This window comes from Anolis sagrei, chromosome 3 (assembly GCF_037176765.1).
Source record: "Anolis sagrei isolate rAnoSag1 chromosome 3, rAnoSag1.mat, whole genome shotgun sequence".
Classification (NCBI taxonomy): domain Eukaryota; kingdom Metazoa; phylum Chordata; class Lepidosauria; order Squamata; family Dactyloidae; genus Anolis; species Anolis sagrei.
In genome coordinates this window covers 187,560,006-187,581,787 of record NC_090023.1, presented here as the reverse complement: position 1 = coordinate 187,581,787, position 21,782 = coordinate 187,560,006, and the positions used below count along the sequence as shown (strand labels likewise).

The 21,782-nt window shown below is 41.3% G+C and overlaps 1 protein-coding gene across 6 annotated transcripts in view; it reads left to right on the top strand.

Annotated features, from left to right (window-relative positions):
• The window catches only part of BLNK (B cell linker), a 171,230-nt gene that overhangs the window by 80,984 nt on the left and 68,464 nt on the right, over positions 1-21,782 (top strand). Inside the window, exon 1 of one of the 6 annotated variants that reach the window (XM_067465752.1) lies at positions 3,091-3,613. The exons of 4 other annotated variants lie outside the window; for them this stretch is intronic. In XM_067465752.1, coding sequence (XP_067321853.1) covers positions 3,567-3,613 — 47 coding nt within the window. In that variant the 5' untranslated portion in view covers positions 3,091-3,566. Of the gene's footprint in view, positions 1-3,090; positions 3,614-21,782 lie in introns of those variants that run through there. One more of the 6 variants, XM_067465751.1, reaches the window with a different exon arrangement.

Sequence of the window (21,782 nt, the reverse complement as noted above, 5' to 3'; positions counted from 1 at the left end):
AGTGCAATTAAACTATCAATATGATTAAAAACAGTCATTAAAGTAAAATATCAAATAGGAACACAGTGCATTATGTAACATCCTTTCATCATTCTGTGCTCCAACTAGATATTCTTATTGAGTCTGGTGAGACACTGCACGCACATCATCTCTCACATAGAGACATCAGTGGAAATTCACAGTGCTATTGATTCTGTCTGGAAGTAGCTCCTGTTTTGGAAGGAACATATGAACCTTGGCACAAGCCAAAAATCCATCAAGATCAATTTTCTTTTCCAGGTGTATCTAGTTTTTTCTCACATTTAATACACAGGAATGGAGAGAATAAACTGTAATTTATGGAAATCTCCAGGAAAAATGACTATAGATTGGCGACACTCCTATTATGGCTTAAGTAAAGGCAAAGGTTCCCCCTGACATTAAGTCTAATTGTGTCCTACTCTGGGTGGTGGTGCTCATCTCCATTTCTAATGTGAAGAGTCGGAGTTGTCCGTAGACACCTCCAAGGTCATTTGGCCAGCATGACTGCATGAAGCGCCATTACCTTCCTGCAGAAGCGGTACCTATTGATCTACTCACATTTGCATGTTTTCAAACTGCTAGGTTGGCAGAAGCTGGGGCTCACCTTGCTCCCCAGATTCGAACTGCCAAGCTTTTGGTCAGCAGCTCAGTGGTTTAACCTGCTGCGCCACCAGGGGCTCCCCATTATGGCTTAACTAACAGTAAAAAAGAAAGGAGCGAGTTCAGATGTAGTGGCATTCCCAAAATTTATGTGATGGGGAAACAGTAAGAGTCCCAGTGGCATAGATTTGGCATTTATCCTTCAATAGTTCACATGTGAAAGTGTGTTCAAGATGGCAAAAGTTAGAAAAATACACAAGATGCTGCAGCTGTTTGCTTTTGCTTCCACTTACTGGGAAGGGTGAGACTTTTTAACAGTTCATGAAATCCACAAAACTCTTCCCCAAAACATTTCAAATGAGTTGATTTTCTTCCTATTAGTTTCCTTCACTTTCCATCTTTCACAATGTATGCCCCTTCTACACTGCCATAGAATCCAGATTATCAAAGCAGATAATCCACATTATCTGTTTTGAACTGGATTATATGAGTCTATACTGCCGTATAATCCTGTTCAAAGCAGACAATCTGGATTTTATATGGCAGTGTAGAAGCGGAAGTATAGTATCATAGACCAGCCTCACCATAGCATTCAGTGAGATAACTTTGCACTTCAGCATCTTGTATAGTTCCTTCCAAGCTGTTCTTGCAAATCATAGTTTTCTTCCTATTTCTTGTCTCCATTCTGATTGATGTCTGAACCAAATTTGAAAAATCTGGACTTATTTCAATGTCTGTCTTCAAGAATGAACTTTCACACAACAACAAAGCAATGTGGGATGTGTGGCAAGAGAAGATTAATCAGGACTGTCTTTGCTAAATCAGGATAGTTGGAGGGTATGTTGGCATTTGTGGATGTGGCCCATTTCTGATTTGAAAAGTGTACTATGGGCCCTTCCACACAGTCCTATATCCCAGAATATCAAGGCAGAAAATCCCACAATATCTGCTTTGACTGGACATCTGAGTCCACATTGCCATTTATCCCCATTCAAAGCACGTAATGTGGGATTTTATTCAGCTATATGTGTGAACATGGAAGATCCACAAAGAAGAATAGAACATCTTGCTTTCCAGAGTATTTTTTTTACCATAGATCCAAATACAAAGCAAACTTTGGGTCTCGGGTGCATCTGCATTGTGGAATTGATGCAGTTTGACACCACTTTAAACTGTCATGGCTCAATGTTATGGAATCGTTGTAGTTGTAGTATTTAAGTTAAATGCCAACACCCTTGGGCTGAGAAGTCTAAGACCTTACAATTGCCACAGGTCCATGACATTGAGCCATGGCAAATTAAGTGGTGTCAAACTGCATTATTCTTTCTACAGTGTAAATGTACAATCAGTCCTGGGAGGAAAGTGGGATACAAAAAAGAAGAGGAGGAAAGAAGAGGAAAAGAAGAGGAAGAGAAAAGGTTGAGGAAGAGGAAGAGAAGAAGAAGAGAAAGAAGAGGAAAAGAGGAAGAAGAGGAGAAAGAGAAGGAAGTAGAAGAAAAAGGGGAGGAGGGGAAGAAGAGGAAGCAAAGAAGAGAAAGAGGAAAAGAGGAGGAAGAGGAGGGGACGAATAAAAAGAGGAGGAGGAGAGGAGGAGGAGGAAAAAAGTCAGAAAAAAGTCAGAAAAAGTCAGAAAAAGAAGAGGAGTAGAAGAGGAAGAGTGGAAGGAGAGGAAGAGGAGAGGAAGAAGAGAAAGAGTGGAAGAGGAGGGAATAAAAAGAGGAGAGGAAGAGTGGAAGAATAGGGGAGGAATAAAAATAAGAGGAGGAGGAGAAGAGAGGAAGAAGAGAGGAAGAGGAAGAGAGGAGGAAAAGAAGAAAGATGAAGAAAAAGAAGAGGAGGCGGACAGGAAGAGAGGATGAAGAGAAAGAGTAAAAGAGGATGAAGAGGAGGGAAGGAATGAGAAGAGGAAGAGGTAGAAAAGAAGAGGAGGAGGAGAGGAAGAGAGGAAGAAGAGGAGAGGAAAAAGGGGAAGAGGAGAAGGAGAAGAGAGGAAGAAGAGGAAGAGTGGAAGAGGGGAGGAATAAAAAGAGGAGGAGAGGAAGAGTGGAAGAATAGGGGAGGAACAAAAATAAGAGGTGGCGAAGAGGAAGAACAGAAGTAGTGGAAGAAGAAAAAGAAGAGGTAGAGAGAAAGAGTGGAAGAAGAGGAAGAGAAGGGGAGAAAGAAAGAGAAGATGAGGAAGAGAGGAAGAGGAGAAGGAGGAGAGAAAGAGTGAAAGAGAAGGAAGAAAAAGAAGAGAAAGAGTGGAAGAAGAGGAAGAGAAGGGGAGAAAGAAAGAGAAGATGAGGAAGAGAGGAAGAGGAGAGAAAGGGTGAAAGGGGAGAAAGAAAAAGAAGAGAAAGAGTGGAAGAAGAGGAAGAGAAGGGGAGAAAGAAAGAGAAGAGGAGGAGAGGATGAAAAGGAAGAGAGGAAGAAGGGAAGAGAGGGAGGAGGAGGAGGAGAGAAAGTAGAGGAGGAGGCGGAAGAAAAAGAAGAGGGGAAGGAGGGGAGATGAGGTGGTAGTGGAGGAGGAGACAGCTCCTTGCCAGACGTTCAGGTGTCAACTTGCGGGAAGCCAAGCAGGCAGGGCAGTTTCCCTTCGGATGAAAGGCCCTGGGGCGCCCACGAAGGAAGGAAGGAAGGAAGGGAAACAACCCCCAGCCCAGGAGGAGAGCAAAGGGACTCCGGCTCCCCAGAGTTAGGGAGGGAAGGAGGGAGGGAGGGGGGCGTTTCCCAGGCCGAGAGGTGTGGATCTTCCCTGCGAGAGAAGTTTGCCGGCCAAGCTGCGCCTGGGCTCACGTGACGGGTGACGGGAAGCCCGAAACCAGACCGGGCGCTCGGGCGAGTTGGGCTTCTCCTCCGGGAACCCACGCGGGTTCTTTGGCTTCTTCCCACCAGGGAGGGGACACTCTGCAAGCAGCGCCTTCCGAGTCGGATGCCCCCCTCTGCCTTGAGCCGGGGCCATAATGGACAAGATCAACAAGATCACAGTGCCGGCAGGGCAGAAGCTCAGGTAGGATTCCGTGGGGCTTCCTCCCTTCTCCCACCTTATTGTCTCTTCTGTTGTTTTGTTGACTTTCTTCGGCTCTTACGCACAGTCAGAGAATCATAGAATCAAAGAGTTGGAAGAGACCTCATGGGCCATCCAGTCCAACCCCCTGCCAAGAAGCAGGAACATTGCATTCAAATCACCCATGACAGATGGCCATCCAGCCCCTGTTTAAAGGCTTCCAAAAAAGGAGCCTCCACCACACTCCGGGGCAGAGAGTTCCACTGCTGAACAGCTCTCACAGCCAGGAAGTTCTTCCTCGTGTTCAGATGAAATCTCCTCTTTTGTAGTTTGAAGCCATTGTTCCGCGTCCTAGTCTCCAAGGAAGCAGAAAACAAGCTTGTTCTTTCCTCCCTGTGGCTTCCTCTCACATATTTATACATGGCTATCATATTTCCTCTCAGCCTTCTCTTCTTCAGGCTAAACATGCCCAGCTCCTTAAGCCGCTCCTCGTAGGGCTTGTTCTCCAGACCCTTGATCATTTTAGTCGCCCTCCTCTGGACACATTCCAGCTTGTCAATATCTCTCTTGAATTGTGGTGCCCAGAATTGGACACAATATTCCAGGTGTGGTCTAACCAAAGCAGAATAGAGGGGTAGCATTACTTCTCTAGATCTAGACACTATGCTCCTATTGATGCAGGCCAAAATCCCATTGGCTTTTTTTGCCACCACATCACATTGTTGGCTCATGTTTAACTTGATGTCCACGAGGACTCCAAGATCCTTTTCACACGTACTGCTCTCGAGCCAGGCATCCCCCATTCTATATCTTTGCATTTCGTTTTTCCTGCCAAAGTGGAGTATCTTGCATTTGTCACTGTTGAACTTCATTTTGTTAGTTTTGGCCCATCTCTCTAATCTGTCAAGATCGTTTTGAATCCTGCTCCTGTCCTCTGGAGTATTGGCTCTCCCTCCCAATTTGGTGTCGTCTGCAAACTTGATGATCCTGCCTTTTAGACCTTCATCTAAGTCATTAATAAAGATGTTGAACAGGACCGGGCCCAGGACAGAACCCTGTGGCACTCCACTCATCACTTCTTTCCAAGATGAAGTGGAAGCATTGGTGAGCACCCTCTGGGTTCATCCATTTAACCAATTGGACGTGGTTGCAAAGCCTTAGTCAGCCAAGATCAAACTTGCTGAAGTCCCACTATCCAACCTCAAGAGAAAGCCTTCCCAAAGAGGATATAAGAATCTAAGAATCTGACCCCTTCTACACTGCCCTATATCCTAAGATCTCACCACGACAAGGTGACAGTCCATCGAGTGGCTGGTGTCCAGTGTCTATGCCACTTCTCTGGCATAGACACAGAGAACTGGGAAGCCCCGACCCTTGAGCCCTCCAGCTGGAGGTCAGCTGTGACCAGCAGTGCTGTAGAATTTGAAGAAGGTGAAAGAGAGAAACGTGCCAAGAGGAAGGTGCATCAAGCCAACCCTGACTGGGACCACCTTCCACCTGGAAACCAATGCCCTCACTGCGGGAGAAGATGCGGATCAAAAATAGGGCTTGACAGTCACCTGCGGACCTACCGCCAGGACACCGATCTTGGAAGACAATCCTATTCGGACAACGAGTAAGCAAGCCCAGGATCTGAGCCCAGGCTATCTGCTTTTCCCAGATTATTTGGCAGTGGAGACTCATATAATCCGGTTCAAAGCAGATAATAATAATAATAATAATAATAATAATAATCCAGCATATATAACTCATTTGCTGTGACATACTGTGTTTTTGTGTCATAATAATAATTTCTTTATTTATTCATTTCGCGCATTTCTACCCCACCCTTCTCAACCCCCGACGGGGAACTCAGGGCGGCCTACAAAAGGCACAATTCGATGGCAACAACAAACAATAAGATAAAAACATGTATCAATAGCCATTATAAACAATTAAAACAAGCAAGATATATATCACAATCAATAAAAACCAATCTAATGTTCAATGTTCGCCAGCTCAGAATCTGTAGGTTCATTCCACATTGTCAAATCCCATCAATTCTAGTCGTCGTTATCTTTTGTCTATCTGCCAGATTACCCAAAGGCCTGGTCCCATATCCATGTTTATAGTTTCCTTCTGAAAGAGAGGAGGGATGTCGATGACCCGATTTCCCCGGGAAGTGAATTCCACAGGCGAGGGGCCACCACCGAGAAGGCCCAGCTCCTCGTCCCCACCAATCTCACTTGATAATAATAATAATAATAATAATAATAATAATAATCTTTATTTATACCCCGCCACCATCTCCCCAAAGGGGATTCTGAGCGGCTTACATGAGGCCAAACCCAGCAATACATTACAGCAACATAAAATATAAACAACAAAATAACATCTCAATAAAAATAAGCCAATCAAATAAAATAAATAGTACAAAATAACATAATGGAAAATCAAGCACAGTAGGCGGGCCAAATGTACGACATAAAATGACAAAACTCTGATGAGATAGCATTGAAAGGTGCATTTGTGGGCGAGGATGTAGCATCAGAGCCTGGGATATAGGGCAGTATAGATCCAGCCTTTGCTCTACTCAAGATCCATCCACACAGCCCTATATCCCAGAATATCAAGGCAGAAAATCCCACATTATCTGAGTGTGGACTCAGATAACCCAGTTCAAAGCAGATATTGTGGGATTTTCCGCCTTGCTATTCTGGGAGATAGGGCTGTGTGGAAGGGCCCTGAGTTCAAGTGGAAATGAAGGCTATAGTTTTGCTTTTCCGGCAGGGTTCCTGTGCCTTGGACACAGCTGAATGAATGTATCACCAGGTCAGACATTTTTCCCAGTCTTAAACCTCCAGCTACAAATTGATTCGTGGGTTATTTATTTATTTATTGTGTCAGTTGTATCGCATTTAAAAAACAAACAAACAAAACACAAAGCTTGCAAACTTGGAGTGCCTCTGGGTTTGCTTCAAGAAGGTCTTGTGGCAAGGCTCAAGTTGCATTGCAGTCTGTGGTTTGCTCTTTTCCAGACTCGCATGTCGTGGATTCCACTTTGTAGCCCCATTTCTTAAGGTTGGCGCTGCATCTTGTGGTGCCAGAGTGCAGTCTGTTCAGCACCTTCCAAGTCGCCCAGTTTTCTGTGTGCCCAGGGGGGAGTCTCTCATTTGGTATCAGGCACTGATAGAGGTTCTGAGTTTGAGCCTCCACTTTTGGACTCTCGCTTGCTGGGGTGTTCCGGCGAGTGTCTTTGTACATCTTAGGAAACTATTTCTTGATTTAAGTTGTTGACGTGCTGGCTGATACCCAAACAGGGGATGAGCTGGAGATGTCTCTGCCTTGGTCCTTTCACTATTGGCTGCTACTTCCCGGCGGATGTCAGGTGGTGCAATACCGGCTAAGCAGTGTAATTTCTCCAGTGGTGTGGGGCACAGACACCCTGTGATAATGCGGCATGTCTCATTAAGAGCCACAGCTCCTGTTTTAGCATGGTAAGATGTGTTCCATACTGGGCATGCGTACTCAGCAGCAGAGTAGCAAAGTGCAAGGGCAGATGTCTTCACTGTGTCTGGTTGTGATCCCCAGGTTGTGCCAGTCAGCTTTCGTATGATATTGTTCCTAGTATTTACTGATAACAAATCAGCATTTGCAAGGCTTGCTAAACAGATTGGTTTTCCTTTTTGCGGCGCACAGCTGAAGCATTTTCTGCACAGTAAACACTGCCTGTTGTTGATAACAGATTTGTGTAAATGAGTGCCATTCAGAAACCTTTGACTGTAGTCATTTTTTTCATAACCCCAACATTGAGCTAAGTTTAAGAAAGAAGGCTCTAATAGGATGCCACCTCCTGGTTTTCAGTGGCCTGCAAGGGCCGGAGAACAATAACAAAGGGCAATGGGCATATTTTCTTTGTGTGGGCAGACAGTGCTGCCTCTTTCCATCTGTTCCACTGTCTGCTTGGGATTTAATGGGCACCTGTCCAACTTTGCCCAGGTGCTGTACAGCTTGCAGTCACCTGATTTGCAGAATTGGATCACTGGGCACAATAATCACCTGTATCACAACTGTTTTGATTGCACACACAAAGCAAGTAGTTTCTTATTCCTTTTGGATGGCAACATATCACATCAAGCTTTAGGACATGGCAAAATTATTGCGCACACATCCCTGTGTTCGATGGATATTTCAGGCATGTATCTGTATAATTGCCTTTTAAAAACACGTTCAGCATTTGTATAACATTCAAATCACTTCACGTGAAAGAGAGGGGGATATAAAAATGACACAAAAGTGTAATTATATTATTTTAAAATTTATCTTATGTGGGGGGCTGTTAGGGGTTTCTTCTCAATTTTGCAGGGACTTGCACAATATTTATGCCCAGTGGTGACAGCTATTCCTTCTTTTTCTGGAAACTTTCTAGGGATCATCAATGCCAATGTCTCAAGGGTCAGCAGTGGTCTCAGGATTGCCATGGGCCCTTCCACACAGTTGTATATAATCCCATTGAACTGGATTATATGGCAGTGTGGACTAAAATAATCCAGTTCAAAGCAGATATTGTGGTTTATCTGTCTTGATATTCTGGGTTTATACAGTATGACTTTGTGGAAGGGCCTGAAATTGGATAGTAATGCTCTAGACCTAGGAAGGCCTCCCACAACTGGTTTGTACTTTGAGATTGGATTTGTAGTACCCACAATATATCAGCTTCAGATCCAAGCATTAGGAAGGATGAATTGGTTGGCTTAGGTGGCTAATACTGTCAAGAAATGTCAGCAAATGATTTGTTGTCTTGCTTATTATTTATGATTGTTTATTATCACGGCGTCCCCTTGGGAAAGTGGTAGCGGGGTATAAATAAAGATTATTTATTTATTTACTGTATTTGTATGCCGCCTTTCTCAGCCAATTGGCAATTTCCAACAAAACAGTATACATAATATCATAAAAAAGATTAAAATGTTAAAACAGTATAAAACAACAAGCAGTAAAAACCAACATTGTTATTGTTATTATTTGAAACACAACAAGATCCACAGCAGGCACTCTGCTGGCTGTTGAATTGGATCACACGACGGACACTTCCCAAGTGTCTAGGACTGTGTGATGTCTCGGCGAATAATGCGTGCAGATCCCAGTAAGGTAGCCTTCTGCAACTGGCAGATGGTACTTTTGTCAGCGCCAATTGTGTTTAAGTGCAGACCAAGGTCTTTAGGCACTGTACCCAGTGTGCTGATCATCACTGGGACCACCATGACTGGTTTGTGCCAGAGTCTTTGTTATTATTATTATTTGTTGTTGCTGCTGCTGCTGTTGTTGTTGTTATTATTATTATTATTATTATTATTATTGGGTTGTTGTAGGTTTTTCCGGGCTATATGGCCATGTTCTGGAGGCAATTTTTCTCCTGACGTTTCGCCTGCATCTATGGCAAGCATCCTCAGAGGTAGTGACCTCACTACCTCTGAGGATGCTTGCCATAGATGCAGGCGAAACGTCAGGAGAAAAATTGCCTCCAGAACATGGCCATATAGCCCGGAAAAACCTACAACAACCCAGTGATTCCGGCCATGAAAGCCTTCGACAATTATTATTATTATTTGAAACACAACAAGATGAGTCCACAGCAGACAAGATCACTCTGCTACCTGTTGTATTGGATCACATGTGGGACACTTCCCAAGTGTCTAGGACTGTGTGATATATTGGCGAATAATGCGTGCAGATCCCAGTAAGGTGGCCTTCTGCAGCTGGCAGAATAATAATAATAATAATAATTATTATTATTATTATTATTTGAAACACAACAAGATGAATCCACAGCAGACACTCTGCTAGCTGTTGAATTGGATCGAAAATTTCTACCCAATTCAACAGCCAGCAGAGTGTCTATTATTATTATTATTATTATTATTATTATTACTATTACTATTATGTTTATTATGTTTATTCAGTCAGGAGTAGGGGCATATAACCAAGAACCAGTGGCCAGATATTTTGGACAATCTTACTAGATAGAGTAGGAACTGTAGTCTAAAAATAATCTTTCAAGGTTCTTGCATTAAGTGGAGAGTAGCTCCTACATTGAGAGCAGAATGTCTTAAGCCATTTCTTGGCAACCCTTACTCTTTCCCACTCTAGCTGGAAAGTGTGCTGGCCTTTTAACATACCTATATTTTAGCCTATAGAAAAGCGACCCAGAGGGGAAAGAAAAATACGTTTGAAGTTATGAAACTATTATTTTCGAACTTCCCTAAAAGTAGCTAACTAGAGTCTCAAGGTGATTGATATTAATTGCATGCTCTGCCCTGCCTTTAGTTTCAGTTCAGGCCAGCCAGTGACAGAAAAAAGCTTTGTATGACTTTAATGCAAGTCTCACAATTCAAAATCTCACTAAAATTGAGGAAGTCCAAAATGTCACCCTGTTTCGTGCACATTATGTCAGGAACTATTGACATCATGGGGTGGAGGAGCATGAGGCAGAAGTGTGACCTTTTTGTGACTTTGCAACACCTCTCCTAGGCTCACTACAGCTTGGTAAAGTTACTTTTTTGGACTATATCCCCCAGACAGTATGGCCACATTGTAGTCCCAAAAGCTCTACAGAGTATGCTCACTTGAACGTCTGTTGGTAAACTGATTAAGGTCAAGAATTCAAAATTATTCTTGTTCTGATCTGACACTGGATTTTGAATGGTTTTATTGCCATGGTGTAGGAATCATTTCCTCGTGCAGTTTAAGTGTTTTGATGTTTACTGTGTGGTTGTAATTGTCTTATCTAATTAGATTAATTGTTGTTTATTGGTCTCTTCTGAGAATATGAAATATAGCCCCCTTCTACATTGCCATATAAAATCCAGATTATCTGCTTTGAACTGGATATAAGGCAGTGTAGACTCATATAAACTGCCTTGAGTCGCCGATAAGGCTGAGAAAGGCGGTATACAAGTATAGTAAATAAATAAATATAATATAATGTGGATTATCTGATTTGATAATGTGGATTATATGGCAGTGTGGAAGGGGACATAGAGATAAATAAATTAAAGTTCAAACACATAGGTCCTTTCTACATTGCCATATATTCTGATTTTCTGTTTTTGTTTTTTTCCTGGTGTTTTTTTAAGAAAGATACACCTCTAGAGATTTTTAATTTTTTTTTGTAGATGGTTCCAGTACGTTTTAGGAAATCCCCAAAAAGGATATAAATAATTTATATATACTTACATACATATTGAAACTGAAATTAAGGATGTCTGCCAAAATTTAGCACTGTTAGTGAAAACCTAATCCACATGTTGTCAAATGGAGAAGTTTGAATGAGCGTTCCTCCTAATTATCATTCAGTGACATAACTTTTACATGTGATAACATGCAAAGACTGCTTGTTGCACTACAAAATACAAAAAGGCCCTGATCGTAATTCTCTACCCATTTACTGTAAGGGAATAGCTGTGGCTCACACAAAGAGCTTGACATGATCTCTGGCATCTTAAAAAATATCTGGAAGAACCCTGTCTGAAACTCTAGTGCTACTTGCCAGTGTAATTATTATTATTATTATTATTATTTAGTATTTATGACATTTATATGCCACCGTTCTCATCCCGAAGGGGTCTCAGAGCGGTTTACAAGTAATATGTAAATACAATATATTATTATTATTATTATTATTATTAAACTTTATTTGTACCCCGCTAGCATCTCCCGAAGGACTCGATGTGGCTTACAAAGGCCAAGGCCTCAACACACAATATAACAATACAAAACCTAAAGCAAATTAAAAACAATTAAAGCAATATAAACAACAAGCAATAAACAATATATTATTAGCATAGTACAATATCAGTATTAAATATTACTATATTGTATTATACCATTATATTGTAATATTATTAGTAATATTACATGCAACATAAATATATAATTATAATACCTTATTATTATTATATTGCATTACATTATAATATTATAAATATTATATGTATATATTATATTATATTATATTATATTATATTATATTATTATTAGCATAGCACAGGAGTGGGCAATACTGAGATGTATGTGCCATCTGATTCATACTAACTTTTATATGTTTCTGTTTGAAGATAAGCCCTCTGAAGTTGATAGGATATCTTGTATTGAAAAGCAGAATTATTATTATGATGTTAAGTTTATGTTTGCCTATTTATAACACACTTTTTCTCTCCACAAGGAGACGCAAAGCGGCTTTGCAATTAACAACAATTCACTTCCAATTTTTTGCACTCTCTGATAACATCCAAAAGTAGTGCAATGACTGTGTTCTCCCCATGAGAAGAAGAAAGCATTGATTCCCATATCTTGCACACATTTGATTATGTAACCCTTTACAAAGGCTGCTAGTATATCACTATAATGTATCAGTATCAGAGAAAAAGAAACACACTTAGAGTAGCTCATGGCATTATATATGACCATTTTGCAACATAGGAAACTCAGATTCTGCTTCAATGACTCTAATTGTGCTAAATCCCTCCGGAAAATATTGTTGTTGTTGGGTGCCTTCACATCATTTCTGACCTCTGGTTAGTTACACTAAAGTGAGCGTATCATGGGGTTTTCTTGGCACAATTTGTTTAGAGGGGAGTTGCCTTTGCCATCCTCTGAAGCTGTGAGGGTGTAACTAGCCCAAGGTCACTCATCCAGTTTTGATGGCCAAGTGAAGATTCAAAGCCTGTTCTCTCAGGGCCCTTCCAGACAGTTCCTATATTCCAGGATCTGATCCCAAGTTTTCTGTTTATCCCAGATTATCTGGTAGTGCAGACTCATACAATCCAGTTTAAAGCCGAAAACCTGGGATCAGATCCTGGAATATAGGGCTTGTCAGACCTCTTCTACCTCTTCATGTAGTCTAGATTAAAAAGGTAAAGGTTTTCCCCTGACATTAAGTCCAGTTGTGTCCAACTCTGGAGTGTGGTGCTCATCTCCATTTCTAAGCCGAAGAGCCGGCGTTGTCTGTAGACACCTACAAGGTCATGTGGCCAGCATGACTGCATGAAGTGATGTTACCTTCCCACCGGAGCGGTACCTATTGATCTACTCCCATTTGCATCTTTTTGAACTGCTAGGTTGGCAGAAGCTGGGGCTAACAGCAGAAGCTCACGCCGCTCCCCGGATTCAAACCTGCTACCTTTCAGTCAATAAGCTCAACAGCTCAGCGGTTGAACCCACTGCGCCACCGGGGTTATCCAGATTATAAAAGCATATAATCCACATTATCTACTTTGAACTGGATTATATGACTCTACACTGTGATACACGAGGGTTAAATGAAAAGTAATGCCTCCACATTCATAACTCCTCAACAGATGACAGTACTGGTATGCAGTAGGTACTGGCTTGTTCAGTAGACTCTCTACAGTTCCATTTTGGCAGGAAGCCTTTGCATTGAACGGTTGTGTTGTTAAAGTGCAAAGTATGGAACCCTGTGCAAACAGTCGGCTAATGCGACTTAAGCAACATGCAGTCATTGAATTCTTGATAACAGAAGGTGTCACCCCAAAGGAGATTCATCAGAAAATGCAAGCTGTTTATATTGATTGTGTTGATGTGAGTACTGTGCATCGTTGGGCAAGTAAGTTTAAAGATGTTGAGGTGGGAACATCCGACTTGCATGACAAACAAAGAGTTGGATGTCCTGTGACAGCAACCACCGCGTTTCACAAGCAAAAAGTTGACAGATTGATTCAGGACATTTGTCGTATCACTCAGAGAGAAATTTCAAGCATAATCGGCATTTCACATAAAACGTGTGGGTCACATTATTGCTTTGCTTGCCTATCGGAAGATCTGTGCACAGTGGGTACCCAGGATGCTGACGCCTGAAATAAAAGCACACAGACTTCTTCCGTGACGGCTTCAGAAAACTTGTTCATCATTGGCAGAAATGTATCCGATTGTCTGGTTATTATGTGGAAAAGTGAATAGTGGTAGTTAAAGAACACATTCTAAGGATTATTTCTGCATTTGATTTATTAAAATATTCCCAGCCAAACCCAAGTAACGAAGGTGGAGGCATTATTTTTCATTCAACCCTCATATTTATTTATTTACTTTATTTATAACCCTGCCCTTCTCAACTCTGTAGAGGACTCCAAGTGAGTTACATAGATAGGTAACAATTTGATGCCAAAAACCACACATAATAAAAACATAAGCATTTAAACATAATAAAACCTTAAAAACCAATTATTTAAAATCATGCAATTCGGTATCGTAGTCCGTGGCCGTTCCAGTTTGTCATCACACTATGTCATCTTTTCTTATTACACTGATAGATTACTCATTGAATGCCTGGTTGAACACTCAGGTTTTTAGCCTTTTCCGAAGATCAGGAGGGGGCCCACCTAATTTCACTTGGTAGGGAGTTCCATAGCTGCAAGCTTGGTGAATTCTCAGAAATGTAAATACTTTGTAGAGGAACAAGTCATAGATGGTATCCATTGTACATCCCTTAGAATACAATTTAGAGCTGTCCCCACCCAGAACTTACAAAGTGAGAAAAAGGGAACTGGCAGAGCCGACCATCAAGGCATGGCACATAAAGTTGGTTACAAATAGCACAGAACCCTGAAAAGAGGATGCTGTGGAGATCAAGCAAAGTTCAGAACTCACAGAACAAGTCAATGGGAGTTCGCCATTGTGGAAAGAAAGAAGCTGAATTTGTGTTTCTATCTTCCTATGTCATTCATGTATCGAACATTAGTAGTTTAACTATAATCTTCAGCCTCTGATACAGAGAATGAATGTGTGAAGCAGAAGTGGAATCATACGTTCTGATGTCAACCTTGGTGCCCCTGCAGCTCATCATTGAGCCTGCTTAGCTCAGCAGTTCTTGATTTATGTCAGTGGTTCTCAACTTTCCTAATGCCAAGACCCCGTAGTACAGTTTTTGATTTTGTTATTTGAGAGCTGTAGTGCCTGGGATTTATAGTTCACCTACAATCAAAGAGCATTCTGAACACAAGCAATGATAGAACTGGGCCAAACTTAGCACACAGAACTCCCATGGCCAAGAGAAAATACTGGGAGGATCTGGTGGACATTGACCTTGAATTTTTGGCGTTGTAGTTCACCTACATCCAGAGAGCACTGTGGACTCAAACAATGATGTATCTGGACCAAACTTGGCATGAATACTCAATATGCTGAAATGTGACCACTGTAGGAGTTTGAGAAAAATAGACCTTGACATTTGGGAGTTGTAGTTGCTGGGATTTATAGTTCACCTATAATGAAATAACATTCTGAACCCCACCAATGATAGAATTAGACCAAACTTCCCACACCGAACCCATGACCAACAGAAAATACTATGTTTTCTGATAGTCTTTGGCGACCCCTCTGACACCCCCTCGGGACCCCCACAGGGGTACCGACCCCCAGGTTGAGAAACACTGATTTATGTGGTCAAGGGGCAACCGGCAGTTCACATGTGGACTCCCAATGATTGGGAACTCTGACTACTCAAGGCTTTCATTTATGTGTGAGTCTAAGAGCTCTTCCACACAGCCATATGAGCCAGAATATCAAGGCAAATAATCCACAATGCCTCATCTGAGTCCACACTGCCATGTACTCCAGTTCAATATGGATTTTATACAACTGTGTGGAAGGGGCCTTAGGACCCAATCCAGTTTCTGATCACAAATTATCTGCTTTGAACTAGATTGTATGGCAGTGTAGATCCAGCCTAAGAAAATACAATACAACTCACCTATCCATGCAGGATATGTTCCCAGACTTACTGTGGTTACAGAAATCACAGATAATAGTATACCTTGTTGAACAAACAGCTTCTCTCAGAGTCATGCTGAAGGACCAAGAATGGTTATATTTTATCAGATGCAGGTAAACAAGACCATGAGTACCAGTCCCATGGATATGGGGGTCATATTGCGTATCTGACTTCCTATTAATTCTTTTATTGCATGCATGGAGGTGAATGGATTTGATTCAAGCGGAGATGTGTAATATCAATCTCACAAGAAAGCCTAGCCGATATTGCCTAATAGAAGAGGGCCTTATATACAGAATTTGGAAAACACAGATAAGATAAATGCTCAGTTATCTCATCGGGCAGAATTTCAATGGGATCCAACAAGGATCTGTTTGGTACTTTTGAACTTCTTAATACAGGTATTCCCCAAGTTATGAATAGGTTTGTTCTTAAGTTGAAATTGTTTGTAAGTCAGAACAGGTACGTTTTTAAGTGTAACCCAGGCAAAAATATATAATTTTTACCTTTGGATAGCAGAGGGAAAGGTGAACACTCCTGTGATGTTTGTTTAGCTGTCTGTACCCCAGTTCAGAAGATTTCACCTTGCTTTCTGTTCCTGTAATAATTAGATTTTGAAAATTTTGGCTTGTTGTGGAAGCAAAAATTGGTGATGAAGCTTCACCTGAGAGCACTTCCAGACAGCATCAAAATGAGAGTTTTAAATGGATGGTAAAAACTCCTGGGATCTGATTCTAAGTCCCCACACAGTTCCAGGATTGGATCCTCCACTGTCCTCACATGTTTCCTCTGTATCGGAACAAGATGGAAGGTGGATCAAGGATATCCAACAGAAGGGATTTAAAAAAACCCACTCCATTATGTGCTACACGTGCAAATATCTTAATATAAATATAAGCAGATTAACATGTGTGCATATACAGTCTAGCGCAAAACGGAGTGATTTTTTTTAAAAAACTTCTACTTTATTTCTCTTTCCCAAATTGTTTATTCAAGCTCTGTTTACTATTATAAAGTTTAAAATAAAGACTTTCAGATAGTTCTGATTGCTCTCCATTGGTGCTTCCTTTAAACCAACTGTGTCTGTTTGAAAGCCCGATCAACTGCTTTGGGCTTTTTAAAAGTGTAAATATGCTGGAGTAGTCTGCATGGGGGAGGGAAGGAAATCACATGATTTTCATGCGTGCAGGGATATACAGTGATGCAAATATGCACATTTTCCAGTCAGAATAAAGATATAAGCAGACCTTTTTAATACATGTTTTTCGTCCGTTGCAGCAAATCAGTGCAGATTTACCATTAGTGTCCCTTTTAACATGGTAACTTCTGCATTTTAGATGCTATGTTGAAGGGCCATGAGACACCTTTTCAGGAATGAAAAGTAATGCCTCCATCTTCCTAACTCCTCAACAGATGGCTGTACTGGTATGCGGCAGGTACTGGCTTGTTCAGTAGACTCTCCTTTACAGTTCCATTTTGGTGGGAAGCCTTTGCATTGAACAATTATGTTGTTAAAGTGTGAAGTATGGAACCCTGCGGTCGGTCAATACGACTTAAGCAACATGCAGTCATTGAATTCTTGACAGCAGAATGTGCCACTCCAAAGGAGTTTCATCAGAGAATGCAAGCTGTTGATGGTGATTGTGTTGGTGTGAATACTGTGCGTCGTTGGGTGAGTAAGTTTAAAGACGTTGAGGTGGGAACATCTGATTTGCGTGACAAAGAGTTGGACATACTGTGACAGTAACCACTGAATTTCACAAGTAAAAGGTTGACAGATTGATTCAGGACGATCGTCATATCACTCAGAGAGAAATTTCAAGCATAATCGGCATTTCACAAGAACGTGTGGGTCACATTATTGCTTTGCTTGGCTACTGGAAGATCTGTGCACGATGAGTACCCAGGATGCTGACGTCTGAAATGAACACGCACAGACTTGAAACTTCAGAGACTGGATCTCACCACCGTATGACATCCTCCAAACAGACCAGATTTAGCACCGTCTGACTTCCATCTGTTCCTGATAATGAAAGAAGGTCTGCGGGGACATCATTATGCTTCTGATGAAGATGTTGAGAGAACTGTGAGATGCTGGTTGCAGAAACAGAGCATCGACTTCTTCTGTGACGGCTTCAGAAAACTTGTTTATTTATTTATTATTCAAACTTATATGCCGCCCCTCCCCTAGGGCTCGGAGCAGCTTACAAGAAACAAATTCAGATCTAACACAATTTAAAACAACATATCAACATATCATTTTTGGCATAAATATATCCAATAATCTGGTGATTATGTGGAAAAGTGAATACTGGTAGTTAAAGAGCACATTCTAAGGATTATTTCTGCATTTGATTTATTAAAATATTCCCATCCAAACCCAAGCAACGAAGATGGAGGCATTACTTTTCATTCAACCCTCGTGTGTGTGTGTGTGTGTGTGTGTGTGTGTGTATGAATAACAGGAGTTACACTTTTATAGAGAGGTGGGGAGGGAGGGAGATATGTGTGTGTGTGTATGCCTTGAATAGCATAGGGCATTTGTGACATTTGTTTTGTTGCCTTTGCCCCGGTTCAAAAGATTTCACCTCACTTTCTGTTCCTGTGATCATTGGATTTTGAAAAAAATGGCTTGTTGTGGCAACAAGGATTGCTAAAGCTTCAGTGGAGACACCTTTTCCCCATGATAACTCTTCCCTTCCTTAGGGACCGATTTCCCTTCCTTAGGGACCGATTTCTCTCCCTTGTTGTCTCATCCCTGTTCTTAACTAGGAATCTTTGTAAGTCAGATGTTTGTAACTTGGGAACTGTCTGTACAATATAACACTTGGGAGTGAGATTCTGACTTCATGTATATATCAGTGAGGTCTGAACTGGTGATGGTTAGTCAGAAGAAAAGTCTTGAGGTTGTGAGCGAGATAATTCAGTGAGCACAGTATGCTGCTTCTATATTTAAAGGCAATTTCCACGTTGAACATCATTATGAAAGTAAAAACTAAACTGCCGGTATCATAAAGCTATTACAACGATATATGGTGCAACTGGAAAATGCTGTACAGTTCTGGTCACATGTCAGAAAGGAATGTAGAAAACAAAAAGGGTTTACAATTTGAGGCCCCATCTGCACTGCCATATAATGCAGTTTTAGAATGAAGATTAACTGCATTGAACTGGAATATATGAGAATACACTGCCATATAATGTAGGTCAATGCAGTTAAATTGCATTCTGAAATTGCATTATATGATAGTGTCGATGGGACCTACGTGTAGTGGTAAAGGGTCTCCTCTGGGGAAAAAAAGGTTCAACACCAAGGGCTGTTTGGCTTTGGGAAAAAATGGGAGATTCAGAAGACAGAGCTGTATAAAGCTATGCCTAACATGAACAATAGTAGAAAGGGGTAGTTTTTGTCATTTTGCAATATTATTCAAAGCAAGGATCATCTAACGTTGCTGCGTGGTGTGAGATACAGAACAAATAAAATATTTTTCTCACAGAAAAAGTAAATTAATTTGTTTATTTAAAGCATTTATATTCCACCCTTCTCACCCGAAGGGGACTCAGGACAGAGCACAACATATAAACGGTAAACATTCAATGCCGAAACATATTAGACCATACACATACAAAAACATTAAAATCACTTATCTTGACATTAAAATCCTCTAGTTAAAACTGTCTCAACAACCATATCAAATTTGGTTGGCATACTAAGAGTTCCTATTGCCACCTCATTACACAGTCCCAGAGGCTCGGTCCCACAACCACATTTTTTTCATCCTTCTGAAGGAGAAGAGGGAGTTCCATAGCCGAGGGGCAATCACTGAGGGGCAATCACTGAGAAGGCCCTGTTTCTTGTCCCCGCCAGACGCACCTGTGATGGTGGGGGAACCAAGAGCAGGGCCTCCCCAGAAGATCTTAATCTCCGCAGTGGTCCATAGGAGGAGATGTGTTAACCTATGAAACTATAGTTATGGCCACAGTGTGTGTGCCTTCAAGTTTTCTGTTGACTTGAAGGCACACACACTGTTGACCACATGAATTTCCTAAGAGTTTTCTTAAGCAAGGAATACTCAGAGATGGTTTTCCGCCTCCTTTTTCTGAAATATAACCTACAGCACATTCATTGGCCCATCAAAGTATTAACCAATGTTAACCCTGCTTAGCTTCTAAGATCAGATGGGATCTGGTACCTTCAGGATATTTAGTCCTGGCCATTGACTTGGGCTGCATTAAAGGGAATTAAACAGGAGCATGATTAATATATGTTCCCTCTAGTAAAAGGACCATTATATCTCCCTAAACTTGTTTCTAGGGAACATAGGCAGGAAAGTGCTTTTGTACTAATGTCTTGCTACTGAGTGTTTCACCGGCAACAAGTTGGCAATTGTGTGAACAGAATGTTGGGCTAGACTTCGATCTGTTCAGAAGGGCTCTTCTGCTATATTTATGTTTTTAATGAAACGAGACCAGTGAAGTGGTCATGATCTCCCTTACATGTTATATCGTCACATAGCTAAGGTATGAATAAGGTTCCGTTGTTCTATTTTATTCAGACAATATATTTCCCAGGATAGTTCTACCCCTATTGTCGTGAGTCCAAAAATCAGTTTTCTATTCTGGGAACTCTCCAAGTCTGCAGAGTCTGTCAAAATGAAAGTAAAAGAATATACAGATGTTGACAGAAGTTTTGAAAGCCTGATTTTGAAAAAAAAAGTGTTTCTAAATAATCAATGGTGTAGGACAGTGGTTCTCAAGGTATGCTCCATGGAGCACTTAGGGCTCCACAAAGCATACTGTGGGGCTCTATGGTCTCCTCCTCCCTACACTCTGCTCCTCCCTTTCAAGCTTTCCCTCCTCTTTCCTACTCCCGCCGCCTCCCTCACCCACAAAAGCCTTTTTCTTTGCCTTCCTCATCGCCCAGATCCTTTCCCCCTCGCCTTGCTTTCTTCCAAAATGCTATTTCCCTCCTATAATTATGCTTTTCCTGCATGGCAGAAGATGGTTGGACTGGATGACCCCTGGGGTCTTCAACTGAAATACCATTAAGTTTATGTTGGTCAAAAAGTTTGCCCATACCTGATATATATACATTAGATAGATAGATAGATAGATAGATAGATAGAAGATAGATAGATAGATCGTGGTGCAGTAGGTTAAATTGCTGAGCTGCTGTACTTGCTGATTGAAAGGTCACAGGTTTGAATCCAGGGAGCAGGGTGAGCTCCTGCTGTTAGCCCCAGCTTCTGCCAACCTAACAGTTTGAAAGCATTCAAATGTGAATATATCAATAGGTACTGCTCTGGCGGGAAGGTAACGGCACTCCGTGCAGTCATGCCAACTACATGATCTTGGAGGTGTCTATGGACAATGCCGACTCTTCAGCTTAGAAATGGAGATGAGAATCAACACCCAAAGCAACACCCAGAGTTGGACACGACTGGACAATGTCAGGGGAAAACCTTTACCTTTACTATATAATATAATATAATATAATATAATATAATATAATATATATAAACTTTTGGGGGGCTCTGTGATAAACTTTTGCTTCAAAAAGGGCTCCGCAGCTGAAAATATTTGAGAATCTCTGGTATAGGAGTTCGAACATTGGACTATGACTCTGGAAACTAGGTTTTGAATCTTCACCCAGACATGGCTGGGCGACTTTTGGTACATCACATTCTGGCCCCCCATCTACACTGCCATATAATCCAGTTCCTAAATCCAGATTATCTGCTTTGAACCGGATCATATGACAGTGCCGTCTAATATAATACAGTTCAAAGCAGATAATCTGAATTCAGAACTGAATTATATGGCAGTGTAGATCCAGCCTCTCTCAGCCTCAGAGAAGGCAACCGCAAATATTCTCTGAACAAATCTTACTGAGAAAACCCAATGATAGGATCACCTGAGGCCCCTTCTTCACTGCCATATAAAATCCAGATTATCTGCTTTGAACTGGATTATATGGCAGTGTGGACTCATATAATCCAGTTCAAAGCAGATCATGTGGATCATCTGCTTAGTTAGTGTCACCATGAATCAGAAATGACTTGAAGGCACAAAACAATGAAAAAATAGTATAGAAGGGAAGTGTCATATTAAGAGGCTTCCATAACAGGTACCGTAAGTCACTTTTAGCAAGTCAAGGGGGAGGGAGGAAGAAAAACTGTTTTGTTTTTTTAAAAAATGGAGAATTCAGCAACAGCCTTTGACCAGACTTGGCCCATTGCTGACTTTCATGCAGCCTCCATTACCCCTACCAAAGTATGTGTTGGAAAACTGGCTATACTTCTAGGGAAGACATAAAATGACAACCCTTGTAAGAGTACAACCCCTATATGTGCACGTATTTAATCTAAAACAAAGAAACCCAACCAAACCTCACTGACAGTTGAT